Source organism: Engraulis encrasicolus, chromosome 11 (assembly GCF_034702125.1).
Source record: "Engraulis encrasicolus isolate BLACKSEA-1 chromosome 11, IST_EnEncr_1.0, whole genome shotgun sequence".
Taxonomy (NCBI): domain Eukaryota; kingdom Metazoa; phylum Chordata; class Actinopteri; order Clupeiformes; family Engraulidae; genus Engraulis; species Engraulis encrasicolus.
This window is the reverse complement of record NC_085867.1, coordinates 14,346,017-14,365,555: the sequence shown is the minus strand read 5'-3', so window position 1 is coordinate 14,365,555 and position 19,539 is coordinate 14,346,017. Positions and strand designations below refer to the sequence as shown.

General features: G+C 44.6%; 1 protein-coding gene and 1 long non-coding RNA gene across 3 annotated transcripts in view; one reads left to right on the top strand and one right to left on the bottom strand.

The window, feature by feature from the left end:
- Positions 1-1,058: 1,058 nt before the first annotated feature.
- Positions 1,059-4,703, bottom strand: LOC134457920 (uncharacterized). Its single transcript, XR_010036509.1, has 2 exons — positions 4,287-4,703; positions 1,059-1,475 (listed from the first exon to the last, which is right to left on the bottom strand). It is a non-coding gene; the product is annotated as an uncharacterized LOC134457920 (long non-coding RNA).
- ogdhb (oxoglutarate dehydrogenase b) overlaps positions 3,970-19,539 on the top strand; it is a 45,859-nt gene continuing 30,289 nt past the window's right edge. The window contains exons 1-4 of one of the 2 annotated variants that reach the window (XM_063209940.1): positions 3,970-4,112; positions 5,129-5,526; positions 12,627-12,815; positions 16,090-16,192. In XM_063209940.1, the coding sequence (XP_063066010.1) occupies positions 5,293-5,526; positions 12,627-12,815; positions 16,090-16,192 (526 nt within the window). In that variant the 5' untranslated portion in view covers positions 3,970-4,112; positions 5,129-5,292. Of the gene's footprint in view, positions 4,113-5,128; positions 5,527-12,626; positions 12,816-15,503; positions 15,598-16,089; positions 16,193-19,539 lie in introns of both variants that reach the window. The other variant, XM_063209941.1, reaches the window with a different exon arrangement.

Below are 19,539 nucleotides of genomic sequence, written 5' to 3'. Positions count from 1 at the left end.
TTGTTGGAGCAGGGATGGCTTGTCACACTAGTGTTAACAGGAGTCTTACAGGCAGGTTTGTATTCTGCCAGGACAATCTAGGCTTGCCATGCTGGCCTTGAAACTGCATCGTGGGATATTGAGTGTATGTAATGTGAGGGTGGTGCTAATGGTGGATGCATGCTGTGGGGAGCGGGCCTGGGGGGTGATTGGGGTCACTGAGAGCAGAGCACTCTACATTTTGGACACCGTCCAAAGTTTACTCTGTGCAACTTTTTTTCGTGCTGCAATACCGTTTTCCCCTCCTTTCTGTTAAGTTGTGTTTTTTTGCTAGGAGTTGAATTCTAAAGGAGGCCACAGTGGGGCGCCAAACGTCCACCCATCGTCGCACACCACCTCACGTTGACACATACATACAGTAGAACCCAATCACTTGCAGGAACATGCTATGAATGTAGGGTGTTTTTTAACGCATGCATGCTAAAACAACAGGCTTGATGAGGGAACGAGATTGCCTCCAAACTCATGAGACAGGTCATTCGGTACAGGTTTGTGAAGTTCCTGCCTCTGTCAGCCATCAAAACCCTTTGAGGAGTAAGGATTTTCCCCCAGTTCTTCTAGAATTTTACTCGACAGCTCCCATAGAAGTCTGTGTTAAAAATCTCACAAAGTCCTTATGACATCATAATGAGAACCCAACATTTTGGCAAAATTCGAATGACATATTTGTGGTGGTACTCCTCAAAGGGTTAAGAAGAAGCCAGTCTAAATAGTGTTGGCAGCCTGCCTCCATGCTGCAGGTAATTGGATCACAGTGTTACGCAAAGTACTACTTGTGAGGGGAAGGGCCTTCTTAAAGGTGTGGTGTCACAACCCCCAGCCATGGCTGAAACAAAACGAAAGAATGACTCTGTGTGTGCGCGTGTGCGTGTGTAATAAAAATGCTGATATAATCCTCAATCCCTCCTGCTTAAAGTGGCACCTCACTGCTCTGACAACACGAAGCCACAGTTTTTTTATTCAAAGTGTTTATTTGCGTACCCTGATCCCCAAGCTTATGTCCCCCATACTGATTTCCGTTTGTTGTTTTTTTGCTCATTGTTTTCTTTGAGGCTATAAGCCTTTTGAGATATGTGTCGATTTTTCTCGTTTTTGAAGGGGACGGGAGGGCTGTGTAAATAATCTCACAGTGCGTGACGAGATTATGTGAAATAATCCTGTAAGATTACAAGACAAGATCATTATAACTTCTATATTTCTCTTGACTCTTCCCGTTAACTGCTGCTCTGTTCTTCCAATGTGCTCTGTGTTCTACAAGTTAAGGAAAATGTGATGTTATATCGATATGTTATCAATAAAAGGTCCGTACAAAGACACTTACAGTACTTCTGGTTTTTTTTTCTGTTCTAGCCGTCAATCTCAGGTTGAGTGTGATTGTCTGTCCATGTTAACTTCATCGTCGTTGTATGAATGTTCTCTTATCTTACCGCAGGCCCCTGAAAGGAAAGAGATAGCAGAGATTAGATAAGGCAGCTGGGGAGCGTTCTTGCTGGTTTTGTAAACTCCACTCCAGGACAAAGTCTTCCCATTGTCAGCAGCTGTTGTAATGAGTAGAATGTCCAGCAAAGCTTTCCCCCGCATGTCTTGGGCACTAATTGATCAATCGTAATTTAAAAAGGACGTGTCCTGCCCTGAAGCTGTCTGGATAACAGTAATAACCAGGACTGCTTCAAGGTATTAGGGGGCTCTACACAGTAAATGTTGTGGTGTTAATTCAACACTTATAGAGTTGATTTGACATCATTTGGACTCAAATGAACTCTCTAAGTGTTAAATGAGCACTGCAGAATTTACTGTCTAGGAAAAGCAGGACATGGGGCCCAGGAATGTGTACATCCTTATCGGTGTCCAGTTTTTCTTCACTTCTAACTATTTGACAGGGACCCCCTCAAGAGAGATTTCGACAGCAGCATAATTGCACGTTTTGGTCATTGGTTTTAGGCAGGTGCTCAGTTGCTGCCACACTCACAATTGCTCACAATCATATTTACCGGATGAACCCCCTTTCATCTGAGGGCCCTAGGCAATTGCCTAGATTGCTTGCCTGGTTGTGAGAGGCCTGGTAATAACACAGGCTGCTGTGAAAGAGCAGGCTATGCTGAATAAGCCAACTCCTTTGTCAGATAACCATATACAGTGTGATCGATTGCTTGTCCTTATCAACAATTACATGTGAAAGATTAAACTGTAATTACGGCTTAATTACCGGGTCAATTAAGGACAAATGTGTGTGTGTGTGTAATTAATATGCATGGAAAAAGTACAGCAGGTTTATTTAGTCCTCTGAATCATTTTAGCAAGCGTAGAATAAATATTGCACATTTTTTATTTGATCTGGATGCCTGTAAGACAGCTTAGGGGATAGTGTCTGTGTCGGTGAATTTGGTAGACCAAATAACTAACATGAACTCATAGCTCATCACTGGTTATTGTTATTATTTTAAACAAAAAGATGGTTCATTTGAATGAATTAAAGGAAACCAGAATATCAGCTGTCCTATTATTTATGTGTTATTACTACTACAAAATAGGGAACAGTTGCAACCTTCATTTCACTGGCAGCACAAGAAAGCATGTGACAAATAAAATCTTGAATCTAGAAGGCTGTCACTCTGGACTATCATACCCAGGCGACTAACCCTGTGTAAATATAGTACCCTTCCAAAAAAACAACAAAAAAGGCCTAATGGCAGTGCCAATGACCTGAGCACAGCATGGTTTGGTTTGACTGTTATCTTATTGCTGCTGACCAACCCATCCACAGATAATGGACAAACAAGTTGCTTAATGTATAGCTGATAAACAACAACAAACAAAAACAAAACAAACTAGCAAATACTGTATTAACAACGTAAGATATGCTGATAACAGAGATAAAAACACAAACTAAATAATAAAAGAGTAAAAGAAACGTAGACACATGAGCACCATATTCAAAAGCAATTAGTTGCTAAACTGCTCTGTCAGAGCTGATTTCAAACGATTTTTTAAAAAGTATTAACAGAAGTCTCTCTGATGTAGTGTTCTGAAGATCATTCCAAATGTATAGGCCTAGAGCTCTATATGGAGCATAGTTGGAAAAGTGGTTTTGCCTAGTTCAGTTCTTATTGGGTGTGATTGATAGTAGGCTATCATTTGTAGGCCTGGTAAAATAAATGGTGGAGAGAGAGAGAGAGAGAGAGAGAGAGAGAGAGAGAGAGAGAGAGAGAGAGAGAGAGAGAGAGAGAGAGAGAGAGAGTCATACAATTTCATATAGCAAGCAGTGATGAGTCATTTGCTGGTGCTGTGATAAAATGCAATACAAAACTATAATAGAACATCCAGTCTTTTCAGTAGCAATGGGGAATATAAATTATATCACCAGTCTAATATCATGCATTCTGATAAGAAGAGCTCTACCAGCCACTTTGTACTGCTGATCAAGAGAAGCATCACCACTAGCCCTAGTTGTTGACCAATGCCTAAAAAAACGAGACCTCCATTAATACAACATATTGGCTTAAATTGTAACTAAATGCAAGTTAGAGGCAGCCTAAATATCCACATTGGTTGGTGTTCTGGGCCTGGACTCAATTTGGTCCTAGTGTAAATTGTGTTTTGTTTTGGAAGCCTGCCTGATCTATGAGCTGCTAAATCGATGCACTTTCTTGTCCTTTACACCACTGACAGGGTGGGCCAAACTGTGGAACATGCATTGAGAAAGTAAGTGGCTGATCATAGAATACACAAATCAAGATCATGAATGAATATCTACGAACGGGCGTAATTTAAATATACATTCATATTCCAAATCAATAAACTAAACAGATAAACAATATGATCATTGGCCAGACTTTGTGCGTAACCAAGGGGGGCGCACACCGTAGGGTGCCTTTTCAAGTGCTGACCATGCCGCCTGACGCTAGAGTGACGCAGCGAGCGTGTGTGTTCCTTCTTCCAAATAGACAAGCCTGATCAGATGCTGCATAGTGGCAGGGCAACCGCGGCGAGGGAGCCATAGCAAGACGTCTCAAACTACAGTGTTTTGGTTTGTTTTTTGTGTACGTCCATCTAGCACCGTGCGATCCTACAAGGTAAGGAGTTTGACGTGATGGAAAAAAATAACCAAGCATTTGTATGATTTGTTTGGCTGGATAAAGTGAGCTAACCAGACCTAGCTAACATGCTAACCCATCACCAGCTAACTCGCTGTTCCTCTGACCAAGGAAACGTGAGTGCTGTTTTACTTATGGACCCATGTGCCGTACCTTTTCTCTGCTGAGGTGACGCCACCCTGTGTGATGTTATTGTTTGCGACTTTGCGTGGATCACATAGTAAATGTTAATTTTGTGCGCATAAATGCGTTATAGTTTATTTATCCACGGTAGTCAAGGCGGGTGTGCGTTGCTGTGGAAAAAAACGGTACTCTGATGTCAAACAGTTCTATTCCTGTTTGATGTCTATGAGCATAGCCAAACAAACAGCCTCGTAATATTTGCGATCAATTACTTAAACCTAACCAGGCAAACAGGGTTAAAGTTACATATTCGTGTATAAAGATAGAACAAGTTGGACAACCCTTAGCTACGAGCCAACTTAATTCACCAGTTCTAAGTAGACCGCAAGGTAATTTCACCTTTCCTAGCTGCAAGTTTGATAACCTGGATGCCCTCAATTATAATGTAACTGTAACCTATTACCCTGTCCTCCTGCCAAGGGGGTTCGGATACTCAAAACAGACCCGCCAAAACATAGCGTGCTCATGTGGTGCTATACTGTCCCGTGCGGCACACCCGACCCAAGAGGTCTGCACATAGCGCGAACATGAATTCATAAGCTCACTTGCTTCATATTACGCGAACATGAATTCATGAGCTCACTTGCTTCGTATTATTTTGATGTGGAAAGTTAGAATAATATGGTTTCTTAGACAAAGCACCACCAGTTACTTGTGTGTGCCATTTGATTACATACCAATAACATTAGATAATGCTTGGAACGATACATATTTGTGTTTTTAATGTCAAACAAACAGGTAGAATATGTGTATTGTACTGTTCTCCAGCAGTTGTTCGGTCTATTCCACGAGTCTCCTTTTCTCATCCGCAGGGTCGGTATTGTTGACGCCGCACAGTCGCTCCCTCTGAAGGTCCCGAAGTGAACATCTGAATCATCATCATTTCTTGGAACCCCCTTTTCTTTCCTTCCGCGTTGTTGCCCAACCGTACTGGTTTGGAGAGGCAGGAGAGCCGTGCGCTGCTTTAAAGACTGCGATGCACCGCTTAAGGACTTGCGCTGCACGCCTGCGGCCCATCACGGCCTCACAGACTGCTCAGAGCGCCTCCCAAACACGGCCAGCAGCAGCGGCTTTGTCGCCAAGGACGTCTCAGCACATCAGGTGCTACACGGCGCCCGTTGCTGCTGAGCCTTTCCTCAATGGAACAAGTTCGAACTATGTGGAGGAAATGTACTATGCCTGGCTGGAGAATCCCAAGAGTGTGCACAAGGTAAGGCAGCCCAGCCCAGCCCACCACCAACCCAACCCATCTGTTCTGCTCACTGATTCTCTGAAGGGGTTGGAGGGGGTGCCACTTTGGGCTGAAGAAGGATACTTTACCCACACAGAGTGCCCTTGGACAGGGCACCTGGAGACCCAAGGCTGGCTCAAGAACAAGTGTGTGTGTGTGTGTGTGTGCGCAGTAATGAAGTTTGCATTGAACAATCTTTTGATGGACTGTATGTACAAAGATACTATCCACAAGACATGATGGACAGCTGGATAGGAAGGCAGGCAGGTAGATATTAGGTTAGTAATTGTTTTGTACCATAACGGGTTGTGCTTGTGCGGCATGGACAAACGTCAAGGTCATCAGTGAGAAGGGCAGTGAGCTGTGTTTCATAATGGTCACAGTCGGCTACTCACTTCCTCCTCTTGGCGAACACAAACTCTTGCCGGCTGTCCCCGTCCTCTAGCACGTGTTATGTAATATCGCTGTCCCTGTGTCTCGCTCTCGCTCGCTCTCTCTCTCGCTCTCTCTCTCGCTCTCTCTCTCGCTCTCTCTCTCGCTCTCTCTCTCTCGTTCTCTCTCTCTCTCTATCTCTCCCCCTCCCTGTCTACCTACTGTACCTGTCTCTGGGCCAGCTGAAGGGCCAGCTGAAAGATTGGCTTTCTTTGAAGACCCCTTGCAGTCACAACATCCAGGGTTTAGTGTCACCACTTAATGCAATATGTAGAATTTTGCTTAGAACTGGCAGTGTGGTGAAATGCAAAGTGCTGACGTCAGCCGTGTCTAAAGCCTGTATATGAATGTTCAGGACTGCATGTCCCCAAAACACCTAAGTGTACATATACATGAGGCGTCCCTTTTGCAATATATCAGGAATTGGTATCATATTGCCAAAAGTCTACACATGGTATAGGGCATGCTGGGAAAAAATGTGCATAGTCTATCTGTGATCAAAAGGAGGTCTGTGAATGAACTTTTAGTGATGATGTGTGACCTGTTGTTGATATATTGCCTCGGGGTGTCTGGTACTTGCCTACCGATCAACATCAGACTAAGAAGGCACTTGCACATTATCAATTCAATAAAGAAGCGATGATTTATTTATTGACTAAAGATAAATGGCAAGGGCTCAAAAGTGTTCTTAGTTGAGGTAGAGAAAGGATTCTTCTGGTTTTTCCTTTTAAATTTGCCGTCTGAAATCCAAAGCACTTACGTCTGAGCCAAGGTATTATAGTTATTCAAACTTTATTTAAACTTTTATTTAAACTTAATTTTCATGTGGGATGGACACAGATGAAAATGCAAACCCAGCCTTTACCACGGCTGAAACAGGGCGGTCATTTTATCTTTGTCAATGTGAAAATAAAGGGTTTTTTGTTTATTCATGCCAGGACAGCAGTACGGCGCACGTCAAACGTCACATATGGTTTTCTTTTTTTTTTTTAGACCTTGATCAAAGAGTGAACGTGCTGTAACAACTTCATTCATTCCTGGATCAAAATGAAACTGTGCTGTAGATTTTGTCCCTGAGATCAGAATGAAACTGACGATGATTGTCTGGCTAGTAGGCTTGTCTGTCCTCAAACTCTCTGTGTCGGTCCTGCAGGAGAGAAGGATTAAGAGCATCACATGATTTCTCAAACTAGGATGACCCCATCTTTGTGGAATTCCACCCAGAATTACTGCTTAGCACCCCCACTAGATGGGACTGTAGAGAGAAGGCAGAAAATGGTTGGGTCTCGGAGAGTGAGACTGGGTAGGGTTCGGAAACAATCCAGGTCGAGTCTGCACAGTCAATGTCACGCAGCACTAGTGCAGTGTGCCACTGTGCCCCCAGGATTTAAGCTTATGTCTTAAGTCGATATCTTGAGGGCAGTTACGGTAGTCTACTTGATTCTGTTTGAAGGTTGTTGGGCGAGGGGTAAATAGAGTGTGAACTTCTTTAGTTGGATCGTGAAACAAGTCCACGTCATGAAATTATATTGTTAAAGATATAGTGATGTGGAAGCATCCAAACCACAAGCAGTGCTGAGGGGGGTGTTTTTGCACACTTGTGGGTGGACTTAAACAGGCAGGCCAGACTTGATTACAATGTGGTGCGATGTAATGACAAACACTCGAGTTTCAGGATGTTTGCTTTGCCGCAGTGCAACTCTTCGAGTTAGCCGGAAGCTGGATCAGTCCTCCTAGCAGACATTTTTGTGGCTGGACTTGGAATGAAATGGGATTTTTTCATTATTATGACGAACAGATTTGCCCCGAGGAGACATTTCAAACACTTGTTATTCAATGGCTTACAAGAGCACCAACATATCCGCCTTGGGCTATTGTGGCCTAATGGTTAAGGAGGTTGTGTATGGATCAGACTGAAGGTTGCTGGTTCAAAACCCACCCTAGCCAATCGATAATGGCTGAAGTGCTCTGAAGCATGGCCACCACATTGCTCCTTCAGGGACTGTAACCAACACCCTGTAGTAACTTACTCACTTTGGATGAAAGCATCAAGTGAAGTGTTTAATGTGTAATTCGATCCCAGACATTGGATACAAAAGCATGTGGTGTTCACCACTTTCCAGTGACATCGCCATTTTCTAAGACTAAGACTTTTCTAAGACTTGTGTGACACCGCACACACGTGATTGGTGTCCCGTAGCATGTCTGTGTCTTTTCTTAACTTCTGCCTCAGACCAGAACCTGATCTTTAGACATGACCTTCTCAAACACAGACAGACAGACGGACTGACAGACGGACCGATGTGCTGTAAAAGAAGTTTGTGGGGTGTAAGTGTACAGTATGCCCTGCTGGAGGCCCCACAGATATAGAATACGGGGTCTATATCTGTAAGTGTCCCTTCTTATAGTGCATGCGTTCGTAAACTGCCACTCCGTTTCAAAGCGCTTGTGAATTCATAGTGCTTATGGAGCAGTCATTTGTTTGGTTCGATTGTCTGTCACACTTCAGTGTACTCTGGTCTGGGCACTCCTACCCCAAACAGAGCAGCAGAGAGTGGCGCAGGCAAATAACATGGTATATTTTTTTCCGCATATTTGCATATGACATATTCCTGACATCAAGCTCAAGACTGAGTGCCACCTGACTTCTGCAGAAAAGCCCACATTTGGCTTCGGGGTTGTTTGTTATGCCTCCGTGTACTGACGGGGCCAGAGCATCGAGTTCTACTCGTTTTTATTTGACTGAAGTGCAATGATGTGAGAAACATTTGTTATTTCAAAGGGAAACGCCATGCTCTGGCTGAATTTCAGAATGTAACTCTGATTTTCAGACTAACACCCAAATTGTGAAGGCACCCCTTGACGGGTGTATGCAATCGCTGTTTCTCTTTGTAGAATGTACTGTGTGCGTGTGATGGGTATAAGAATTTCCAATTGAATTTCTGAAGTGTAAATGAGCTTTGTGACTGTAGTAGTCTCTGACTGTGTATTCTAGAATCTCCGGTCACATGTCTTGTCTCGGCCTGACAGAGAGCAGACTCCTCAGGGTCGGTGCTATGTGATATACTTGTGGGTGTGGGTGTAGGTTAATCCTTACCATGCTACCATGTGTCAGCTTCTTGGCTAGTGACTCAGCCAATCACCAGTTGCTGGGAAAACCAAGCCCCTTTGGCCACCCAATCCTAACGTGAGCCAGGTATTACGATATTGAAGAGTGATAGTCTGTGTGTGTCAAACGCACATGGGGAGGCAGTATGTGGCGGCCTATCTAAGTGAGCAGACAAAAAAAAGTAATGTGTGCAGGGATTTTTTTCTTGTTTGTGCAGGTGAAAGTCCTGATCTTGTAAGCAGCGTTTGTACAAAGCTGCTTTAAGACCAAATAGAAGGAACAATGCGCAAGGCTGTCATGACTAGATTACCTGTCACCCGGATATTAAAACTAAGAAAGAGAATTTCTTATTCGTCGAACATCAATGAAATTTAGCCAATGCCGCAGCAGATCAGTGATTCTGCATTCATCACACAATAACTACCTGGGTGTTTCTTTTGCTTTTTTTTTCGGTTGTTTGTATTTTTTTTTCTTTACAGCCATGCGCTACAGTAATTGCATATGCCCAGTCCCGGTAACAAAACATTGGTTTCATTTTATTAGACTTGAAAGTGTTTTGTTTAGAGGTGCACCGAAAATTCAGCCGCAGAAAATATCCTGCCGAAAACGCAAAAAAAGACACTTTCGGTTTTCGGCCGAAAGTCAATTGAGTGGCCGAATCGGAGACCGAATAGAAAATGAATTGAAAATGGGCATTAATTAAACTAATTTCAGTTCTACTCTAACATTTGAAGACTTCAAATACACATTTATTTTCTTTCAAAAACATGTCAAAACATTTATTGTAAACCGTAGATTTAACCAATATTTAAAAATGGTGAAAAACCTAACTTTTGATAACTTTTGACTGAATTGTAATATTCGGTTTCGGAATTCGGCCAAGTGATTAATTATTATTCGGTTTCGTTTTCGGGCCCAAATTTTCATTTCGGTGCACCTCTANTTTTGTTCATTCAGTCTGAATCATGATGAAATTGAGATGGGTCAAATGAGGTATTGGGATGGGTCAAATCTTTTGAGTATAAATGGTGAACTGAACTCTGAAAGCAACATCTGCATATTTACGATTGTGACGCTTTTGTGGAACTGCTCTCATCAGGTTTCCAGTCTGTCTGTCTCTGGTTTTCCTTATTTCTCTTCCTCTCTTACGCTTTCTGTGTCTTGCACTGGAATATGGTGAACAAATGCTGACCGAGCCTAGGAACAAGGGTTTCATTACTTGGAAAAGTTTAGATGCAAAAACCTCTAAAGGCTCTTTTCCACTGCCGTTTTTCTGGTAGCCTACAGCACGACTCGGCCGCCACTTTTTGCTTTACATTGAGCTGTGTCGTGCCTAATGGAAAAGCAAAAAGTGGCGGCTGAGTCGCGCTGCGTTGAGCTGTAGGCCTACCAGAAAACCAGCAGTGGAAAAGAGCCTTAGGTGCATTCTGATGAGCTCCATTACTGTAATGTTAGTGAAATGATTTGTTTGACTTGAATTGTGCTTGATTGTACATAAATATATTTAAATTAGAGAAAAAATATTATCTTATATATTATCTTAAATAATATCTTATTTATGAGATTATTTTATGAATCATTTTTACAAAAGATGTCTGAAAAGGTACTTGGAGCCACTTTTGCATCTGAACTCATGACTTGAACTCTAAACTTTGTCCTTCCTCTTTGCCTCTTCCGGTGCCTTCCACCAGTCAGTCATGCACTCATTGTCCTCTGTTAGTCTCGCTCTCTCCTTTCTCCGCCGCTACCAATTTAACATGCTGAGCCCTTGAGCCTCTTAAAGCTGGAAAGCAGGTGAGCTCACCTTGTCAGGTTAGAAGAGAAGTAGGGCCAGTGCCTGGCTGTCCTCCTGACTGTCCTCCTGACTGTCCAGTCATGTGGTTGGCTGATGCAGGGACTGCGCACAGTGACTGAGGGATCAGTCAGATTTAGAGCATCAGTGAGTGAGTGAGTGAGTGTGTGTGTGTGTGTGTGTGTGTGTGTGTGTGTATCTTTGAGACCTGTGTGTGTCTGTGTGTGTGTCTCTGTGTGTGTGTTAGTGAAAACCATGTTAGCAGCTTAAGTCAGGCTGAAACGGACAGAGCTGTGTGTGTGTGTCAGTGGGCCTGAATGGAGATTGTGTGTGTGTGTACCGTATGTGTGGGTTTACTTTGTAAAGTGGGTCGGCAGCTGCCCGTTCCAGCATTTTGCCCAGAGTTGCGTAAGGGTCCATTGGGCTTATGAAACCCTGTATGCAGCCAAACCAAGTCAGGAAAGCAGTTGACTGCATCTTACCTTTGGCAGAGTTGAGGTGCGTGCGTGCGTGTGTGTGTGTGTGTGTGTGTGTCCAATAGCCATGGCATAGCTTTCATTAAATTCGTCAAATCACGTCATGGCTGAAATGTGTTGGTACCGCTTTTAATTTTTTTTTTTTTTTTTTTTTTAAAGCTATTGGTTGGTGTGTATTTGCTTCCCTTTTGCACATGGCAAGGAAACATTGGTAGGGGACTGTTTCACTTTGTTTTAAAAAGAAAAGAAAAGAAGCAAAAGCAAAACAATGGGGAAAAACATCCATCACTCATTCAGTCGTTCAGGTGACTTGACAGAAGTGTTCAGCCAGCACGTCAGTCACCGCGGCAACCCACATTTCAACGTCACGTCACCTTACCTTCCGGCGTTGGCAGGACATCCTCCCTGGCCCAGTTGGACAGCTGGCAGTGGGAGTGACGTGACGCCAGAGCGGAGGTCACTCACCGCCTCTTCCAGGGGACCCATTGGCCCATCCTAGGTTTGGGTGAACTGGGCTACCCTTAGTGGCTGGCTATATTGCCAACAAACAACCTCACGATGATGCAATACGTGTCCCAGTACAGCACAGGGGTCACGGTATGATGCGTATTGCCATGCATGGGTGTCTGGACGCATGACTGAATTTTTATGCAATATTTCTTTTGAAGACAAATAATTGTGTTTAACAATTCACAATCTTCCCTCCCTCCAGCAGTGTGAGTTGAGGGCCATCTAAGAAACACAGAGTGGTGGGTAGCAAGTCTGCTCTGTGCTCGCAATGGCTCAAGTGGAGGGGAATGTATTGTGCTTAGTGTAACCTACCTTTTGGCAGTATAGACAAATGACAAAAATATTGTTTCAACTCGATATTATGAAATTTGATATTGTTTGACAGCAATATTGATATCACAATATAAATTCGATATATTGCACAGCCCTACTGTAACACACTGTGTTGTTTTTTTCTTGCTTGTTTCCTCTGTGCCCATCACGGCTCCGTGTTGTTTTATCCACTGTCCCAAATGAATGCAGTACAGGGGATTTGTCCATTATGGAAAGGGGATAGAACTAGAAGAAACCCCCATGCTGATGTGCCATTGTTGCTGATCACTCGTTTTCTTCCCTTTGCCTCTCTTTCGATACTCTTATCGGTTCTCCTTTCCTTCCTTCTCTCTCTCTCTCTCTCTCTCTCTCTCTCTCTCTCTCTCTCTCTCTCTCTCTCTCTCTCTCTCTCTCTCTCCCGTTCTCTCTCTCTCCGCCTGTCCTGCAGTCTTGGGATATCTTCTTCCGCAATGCTAACGCTGGAGCTCCCCCGGGCACGGCGTACCAGAGTCCTCCCCCGCTGGGCGTGAGCTTGACGGGGCTGTCGCAGGCCCAGGCCCTGGTGGGGGCCCAGCCCAACGTGGAGAAGCTGGTGGAGGATCACCTGGCCGTCCAGTCCCTCATCAGGGCATACCAGGTACACACACGCACGCATGCACGCACACACACACACACACACACACACACACACACACACACACACGCACACATCATTAACACACATGCTCAGAAGTACACACATAGACAAACTCATCACTGGCACACACACCATCGCTGTCAGTGTTGTTTTACACACACACACACACACACACACACACACACACACACACACACACACACACACACACACACACACACACACACATAGAGTCTCTTATGAAGATACACACAGCCCAAGTCTATCACTGTCACTGTAAACTACATACACACACATACAACACAAGCTGCTTTTCTCGCATGAAGTGTTGGATATACAATCGCTACCGACATTTTCACACAATGCAACACACACACACACACACACACACACACACACACACACACACACACACACATGACTGACTGACTCTATGCCTTTGTCCTGTTGGTCTGTACATTCACTCTTCTCTGACACTCCCATTCTATTCTCCCTCTGAGTGAGCCCACTGAAACTCATTCATTTCCCCCTCTCGCCCTCTCTCTCTCTCTCTCTTTGTGCTCTCCGCCATTCACACATAGAACTCTGTTCACCCGTATTCACAAGTCTCTTTCCCTCTCTCGCGAAATACAAAACACTTTTATGGCCATTATTTAGTATTTCGTTGAGTCCTCCTATTCTTTTTCTACTTCTTTCTCCATTTCCCGCTCTATGTCTGACATTGTTGTCTTTTTTTCTGATTCCATGCACTCTTTTTCCTATTTTCCACCCACCCTCTCTTGCTTCCTCCATCTCTTCCTCTTTCTCTTTCTCTCTTTCTCTTTCTCTCTCTCTCTCTCTCTCTCTCTCTCTCTCTCTCTCTCTCTCTCTCTCTCTCTCTCTCTCTCTCTTTCTCTTTCTCTTTCTCTTTCTCTTTCTCTTTCTCTCTCTCTCGCTTTCTCTCTCTCTCTCTCTCTCGCTCTCTCTCTCTCTCTCTCTCTCTCTCTCTCTCTCTCTCTCTCTCTCTCTCTCTCTCTCTCTCTCTCTCTCTCTCTCTCTCTCTCTCTCTCTCTCTCTCTCTCTCTCTCTCTCTGGCGGTCTCATTGTTCTAGGTCCACCTCCCACATCCTCTTTTTCCTCCAAGTCACACCTTTTGTCAGTCAGCACAGCACAGCTGAACACATGACCCACACTCAAACACAGCACGGCTATTGTGCTAGTGACCATGTTTACACACACACACACCCACACACACACATACACACACACATACACATATTCAGTTTTTGTATGCATTTCAAACATGGTGTTGATGCGCAGCCATGCGACAGCAGTCCCTGTTCTAATGGTGCGTCTACACAAGCAACTGTAGCTATAGTTACAAGCATAACTCATGAGAAAAAAAATCACTAAAGGTATTTGTCAATGAAAAGCATAATAACTCATGAGAGCTGTGATTAGTGTTTACACTGAGAAGAAAACACAGGATTGTTCTTTTAAGTGCCAGCATGACATCCTGTGAACACTGTGTCCTTGAACTAATGTGACCACAGTCTACAAATCATTGTCATCTTATAACGAATAAGAACGCCTCCATTTTGCCTTTGAAACAGTAACAACCTGGCCCGCAACAACCTGCTGTTTGAAGTATTTGTTTACAAAACAGAGTTTTGACAGTTTGACCTTTCAACCACCTTGTACATTTTTGACCGTCTTAACATGGGTCTGCTGCCCAGTTGTGCACAAAATCACCACACTTTGTTTTTGAGGTTTCCTGAAACATCTAAAAAATGTCTCTTTTTGTGGATCGTAATAATGGTTCACTCTTTACTGTAAACATGTTTACACAATTTTCAGAGATGGCATTCTTGCACTGTGATGACCCCTCCATAATTACAGGGTCAGCAGTTTAGCACTGACTGGTCAGGTAGGGTTGGTCAGGCTGGACAGGATCCTCAAACGTCATGGGATGCGCTTGGTTTTCCAAGCATTAGTGGAATTTGACCTTGCATGTGACCTATACCTTCCTCTGGCTTTGCAAGTTCACCTGAAGGCACAACACAACAGAGGTTGCAACCATCATAAACAGGGGTGGATATAGCAGGTTCAGAAAGTAAAAAAGCCCTACCACATATTTGCTCTAGCCAAATTAATGAACCCGCTGATCCTAATCTTACCGCACACCCCTTCAGGCAGATTGGTGAGGTAATTAGTAAAACCACCTGTGTGCTAACACGCGGGCATGAGGAATATCTGGTAGGTAGGACTTTTACTTTCTCAATACAGTTTGTCCGCTCCTGGCCCTGATCATAACCATGATTTAAGATGGGATGACTTGTGGTTATACAGTAACTAAAAGTGGTAAAGCAATAATGTAGCGGTAATGACAACAGACCTCAAAAACGCAGACATGCAAAGCAAATAGAACTGTAAAAATATATAAATAAAAGTCGTCAAGTGTTTTGAATGTAAAGAAGCAACTACTAGAAGTTCAATAGCACCGTTTCCCAATGTCTAGTGTGTGCCCTTCGAAGTGTCAACCTTCGTAGTCATGCCCAGTGATTGGATACTCTTTGGCAGTGATTGGATACTCTTTGGTAAACTCTGCAGAGTATCCAATCACTCCGCGACCTTGGGAAATGGTGTAGCTAGGTATGTGTTGCCATAATGTCAGTGTGTGTAGAGTTTGAGGTGTGGCCTTTTTCGCAGGTGAGGGGTCATTCCATTGCCAAGCTCGACCCATTGGGCATCAATTGTGTCAATTTTGAGGATGCCGCCGTTACTATTGACTTGCAGCAAGTCGGTGAGAGTCGCTCCTCAGAGCTGTGTGTGTGTGTTTGTGTGTACTGTATTGCCAATGCTGCAGTGTGTGTTAATGTTGCTTCTTCCCTCCCCACCCTCCTCTGTGTGCTTTTTCTCTCTCTCTGGTCTCTCTATTCTGTCTTTTCTGTGTCCTCTGTTTTCTCTTGTTCTGTTCTGGTATGTTTTTGTTTTTTTTTGTTTTTGTCTCAACTTTCTCTTTCATCTTCCCATTCTCCCACCATTCCAACTCCTGATCTTGATGATCAACGTCCATCCCTATTTTCACTTCTCCCCTTTATTTTTCTTTTTTTTTTACATGTTCCTGAATTCCTTCCCTCAAAATGTTCTTCATTTCCCGATTTTTCTTCTTTCCTCCCTGTTTTTTTTTTTTTCTTCATCCGTTTCTTCAATTACATTCGTCCCCCCCTGGCCTCCCACCTCCTCCTCCTTGTACTCCTCCTCCTCCTCCTCCTCCCTCCCGTCCTCCTTGCAGATTCGTGGGCACCACGTTGCCCAGTTGGACCCGCTCGGGATCATGGATGCCGATCTCGACTCGTGCGTGCCCACCGATATTATCACCTCGTCCGACAAGCTTGGTGAGCAGCTGCCACTCTGCGCGGAACGGAAGGGGGTCGGGGGCACCCTTCACAGTGGTTTTATATTATTTATTCAATGGCGGGCGGTTGGTGACTCACCACTCTGTTCCACACACCCCCTCCCTTCACACTTTTTTTTCCCGTCGTCATCATCACCATCCTCATCTTCATCTTTCATTTTCGCTCGTTGCTCGTAGCTTGTATGCACGTTTGCCTTCATCGTGTTGTTGTTTTGCTGGACGCACAAGTGCTTTTTTGTTTTTCTGCAGTGGGTAAAATGCAGGGATGGGCAGTGCTTCGGAAGATACAGTCCAGGAGTGCCACATGTTCACAACGTTATTTAGCAGTGCTTAGTACTACAATTTGGTTATATCGCTGATGAACTCGATTACCTGGCCAAAAATTCTTAATTACAACTAAAAACCAAGACCACATAGTGTGTGATGCCCAACGAATGCTGCATTGGACAGGGTTTTTCAATCTGTATTTACCGATCTCTTTGTACACAACATTCTACTCATTAAAGGGAAACTCTGACCAAATTGCATGTATTTCGCTCCAAATCAATTATTTTTTCTTAGCTTTTAATATCTCCCTGTTACCTAGCTGTGCTAGACGCCTCAAATCAAGTTGAGGAAGTGGCAGTGAAATTAATTTGCTGTCGATGTGGGTCTAACTCGGTTAGGCAAATACAGTAATCCTGCATTGTAGCTTCCGAAGCTCAGTTGAACGTCACTGGCTAAACCCTGTTTCTTCAGCTGTCCATTGCTACTGTTGGCTGGAGAGCTTGCTTAGCCCTACCACATGTTCTGAGTGTGGGGAAGGGCATACTGAGAAGATCCTTTCCTCATGGCAGAGGGGTAGTTTTCGCTGGGTTGGCAGGGATCAGGTGGTTAGTGTTTTACCCATTGTGTAATGTGCTGTACGCGTCTTGCCATTCTCTCTTCTTCATCCCAACATCTGCTGATGTGCATCAACGGCAGTTGGTCACGGTCAGAGATGGTACATGATGTGGTCATGAAGCATCATGGTTTTGGTTTTTTTTTGTGTGCATGCTGCTCCATTACGGTCATTCATTGCACGAGTAGTCCTTTCACAGCACGTTTGTCACTGGTTTGGACATCATTGCTCTCCTATGTGTGTAGGCATGCATGTGGTAGATCCTCTTCTTTCGCGCGTGCGCGTGCGCGTGCGCGTGTGCGTGCGTGCGTGCGTGCGTGCGTGTGTGTGTGTGTGCGCGTGCGTGTGTGTGTGTGCGTGTGTGTGTGCGTGTGTGTGTGTGCGCGTTGCCTGCTTTGATTGTGTAGTTTTCCGTCAGCACCATCACTCGCTCAGGTAGCAGTGTGTGCGATCACATGACTTTGCTTGGGAGGTCTCTCTTTCTCTCTCTCTCTCATTGGCTCATTCAGTCATTTCAGTCAGCCTTCCACCCATCTGATTGGCTAGCCCCTGTGTTCTCTCGCTTTCTTTGTTCTTCCAATTGCATTTTCATTGTACGTAGCTATTGCATTTTTCCCCAAATGATGTATGCGTGCGTGCGTGAGCACTTGCGTGAGCGTGCGTGTGTGCTTGTGTTACATGACATTATATTACATTTCTTTTCTAAAGTATTTCACAGTAGATGTCACCAACCGAGCCCAGTGTGTGTCTGTGTGCACGGTTGAGAGCTTCTGCATCTCTGCGTTATGCAGTGTGTAGCAGCTGCAACAGCATCATCATGACCATCCATTTCAGACAGCATGAGTACACACAGGGCCCGCCACAGGGCCTCACCTCTGGTGTGTGTGTGTGTGTGTGTGTGTGTGTGTGTGTGTGTGTGTGTGTGTGTGTGTGTGTGTGTGTGTGTGTGTGTGTGTGTGTGTGTGTGTGTGTGTGTGTGTGTGTGTGTGTGTGTGTGTGTGTGTGTGTGTGTGTGTGTGTGTGTGTGTGTGTGTGTGTGTGTGTGTGCGCGCGTGCGTGCGTGCGCTTTTGTATGTTAATGTGCATTGGTAAACTTGTTTTGTATTTGCCTGCTCTTCACATCTCTGAAGCCCCCAGCTGTGCTGCAGGGCATGTCAGTGGAACTCCTGGCTTTACCTGAGCTCCAATGGCACTCAATGCAATCAGACGTGACACCTGGAAGCAATGCATGGCAAAGAACAGGCCAGGAGTGTGTGTGTGTGTGTGTGTGCGCGTATTTCTCTAACATTTGCCTGCTCTTCACATCTGTGAATCTCCTAGCTGTGCCACAGGCCATGCTGCTGTCACTTTTGGCTTTGGCTTAGCTTAGTTCGATTGGAGCTCCAAATGGCACTCGCTGCCATCAGATGTTATGTACCAGAAGCCGTGTGAGCGTGTTTGTGTGTGCGTGTTTGTGTGCGCGCGCGCACGTGTGTGTGTGTGTGCGTGCGCACGCGCGTGTGTGTGTGTGTGTGTGTGTGTGTGTGTGGTTGGGGATGTTGTCAGCCGGGTGGTGAAGCAGGGGAATTCCCCTGTGTATAATCTGCTGAAGAGGAGCGACAAAGGATTGCATCTTTCTCAAGGAACAGGGGCAGTTCAGTCCCTCCTCGCGGTCACACCACTCTTACGCAACATCGATGAGGGCTTGCACACACACGGGCCACACTCCGGTACTTGGATTTGTCTCGAGACACGCTAGTAGCCAGATGGCAGCTGTGTTGTTTTTCTTCGCTCTCGTCGGGGCGTAGCGCACTGGCGGCCCATCTTGAGCAGCCTCATTCACTTATGATGGAGGTTTCCCGTTCACTTCATTCAATTTAGCAATTCCCATCAGTTAGATTCAACACCGCCTTGTTTTTCCGTGCTCATTCGTTTAGTCTCCTACGGCAGCGGGTGGTTACACACACACACACACACACACACACACACACACACTCACACACACACACTCACACACACACAGAGAGAGAGGGAGAACATAGGCCTTCTTGCGCGCACACAAACAAATTAACTAAGCTAACTAATGACGTTAAGAGGTCATGTTTTAAAAAGAAGTCTGTTTTTTAGACTGTTCAGCAAAGGCAAATAATATTGAACAGACTATGCATTGATCACTTGTGCCGTGTGCGTTGTGTAGCAAGCTTGCTCTTACGTGAACTCTGCTGTGTGCACGCTTTACACCAGTGGAGATTAGATTGCATTTGTCAGTTCATGGAGCCTATGATCTCTTGCTTAATTCGCAAGAACCACAGAGTTGTAGATTTAAAAACCAGTCACAAGCATGTGTAGGCTAAACAAATGCATTTTACTTGACTACTTGACCTATTGAATGTATTTTTTTCTGTTGTTTTGTGGTTAAAGGCATTCATTTCAGTTACACTGTTGGCAATGATGGTTAAACTTAGGCC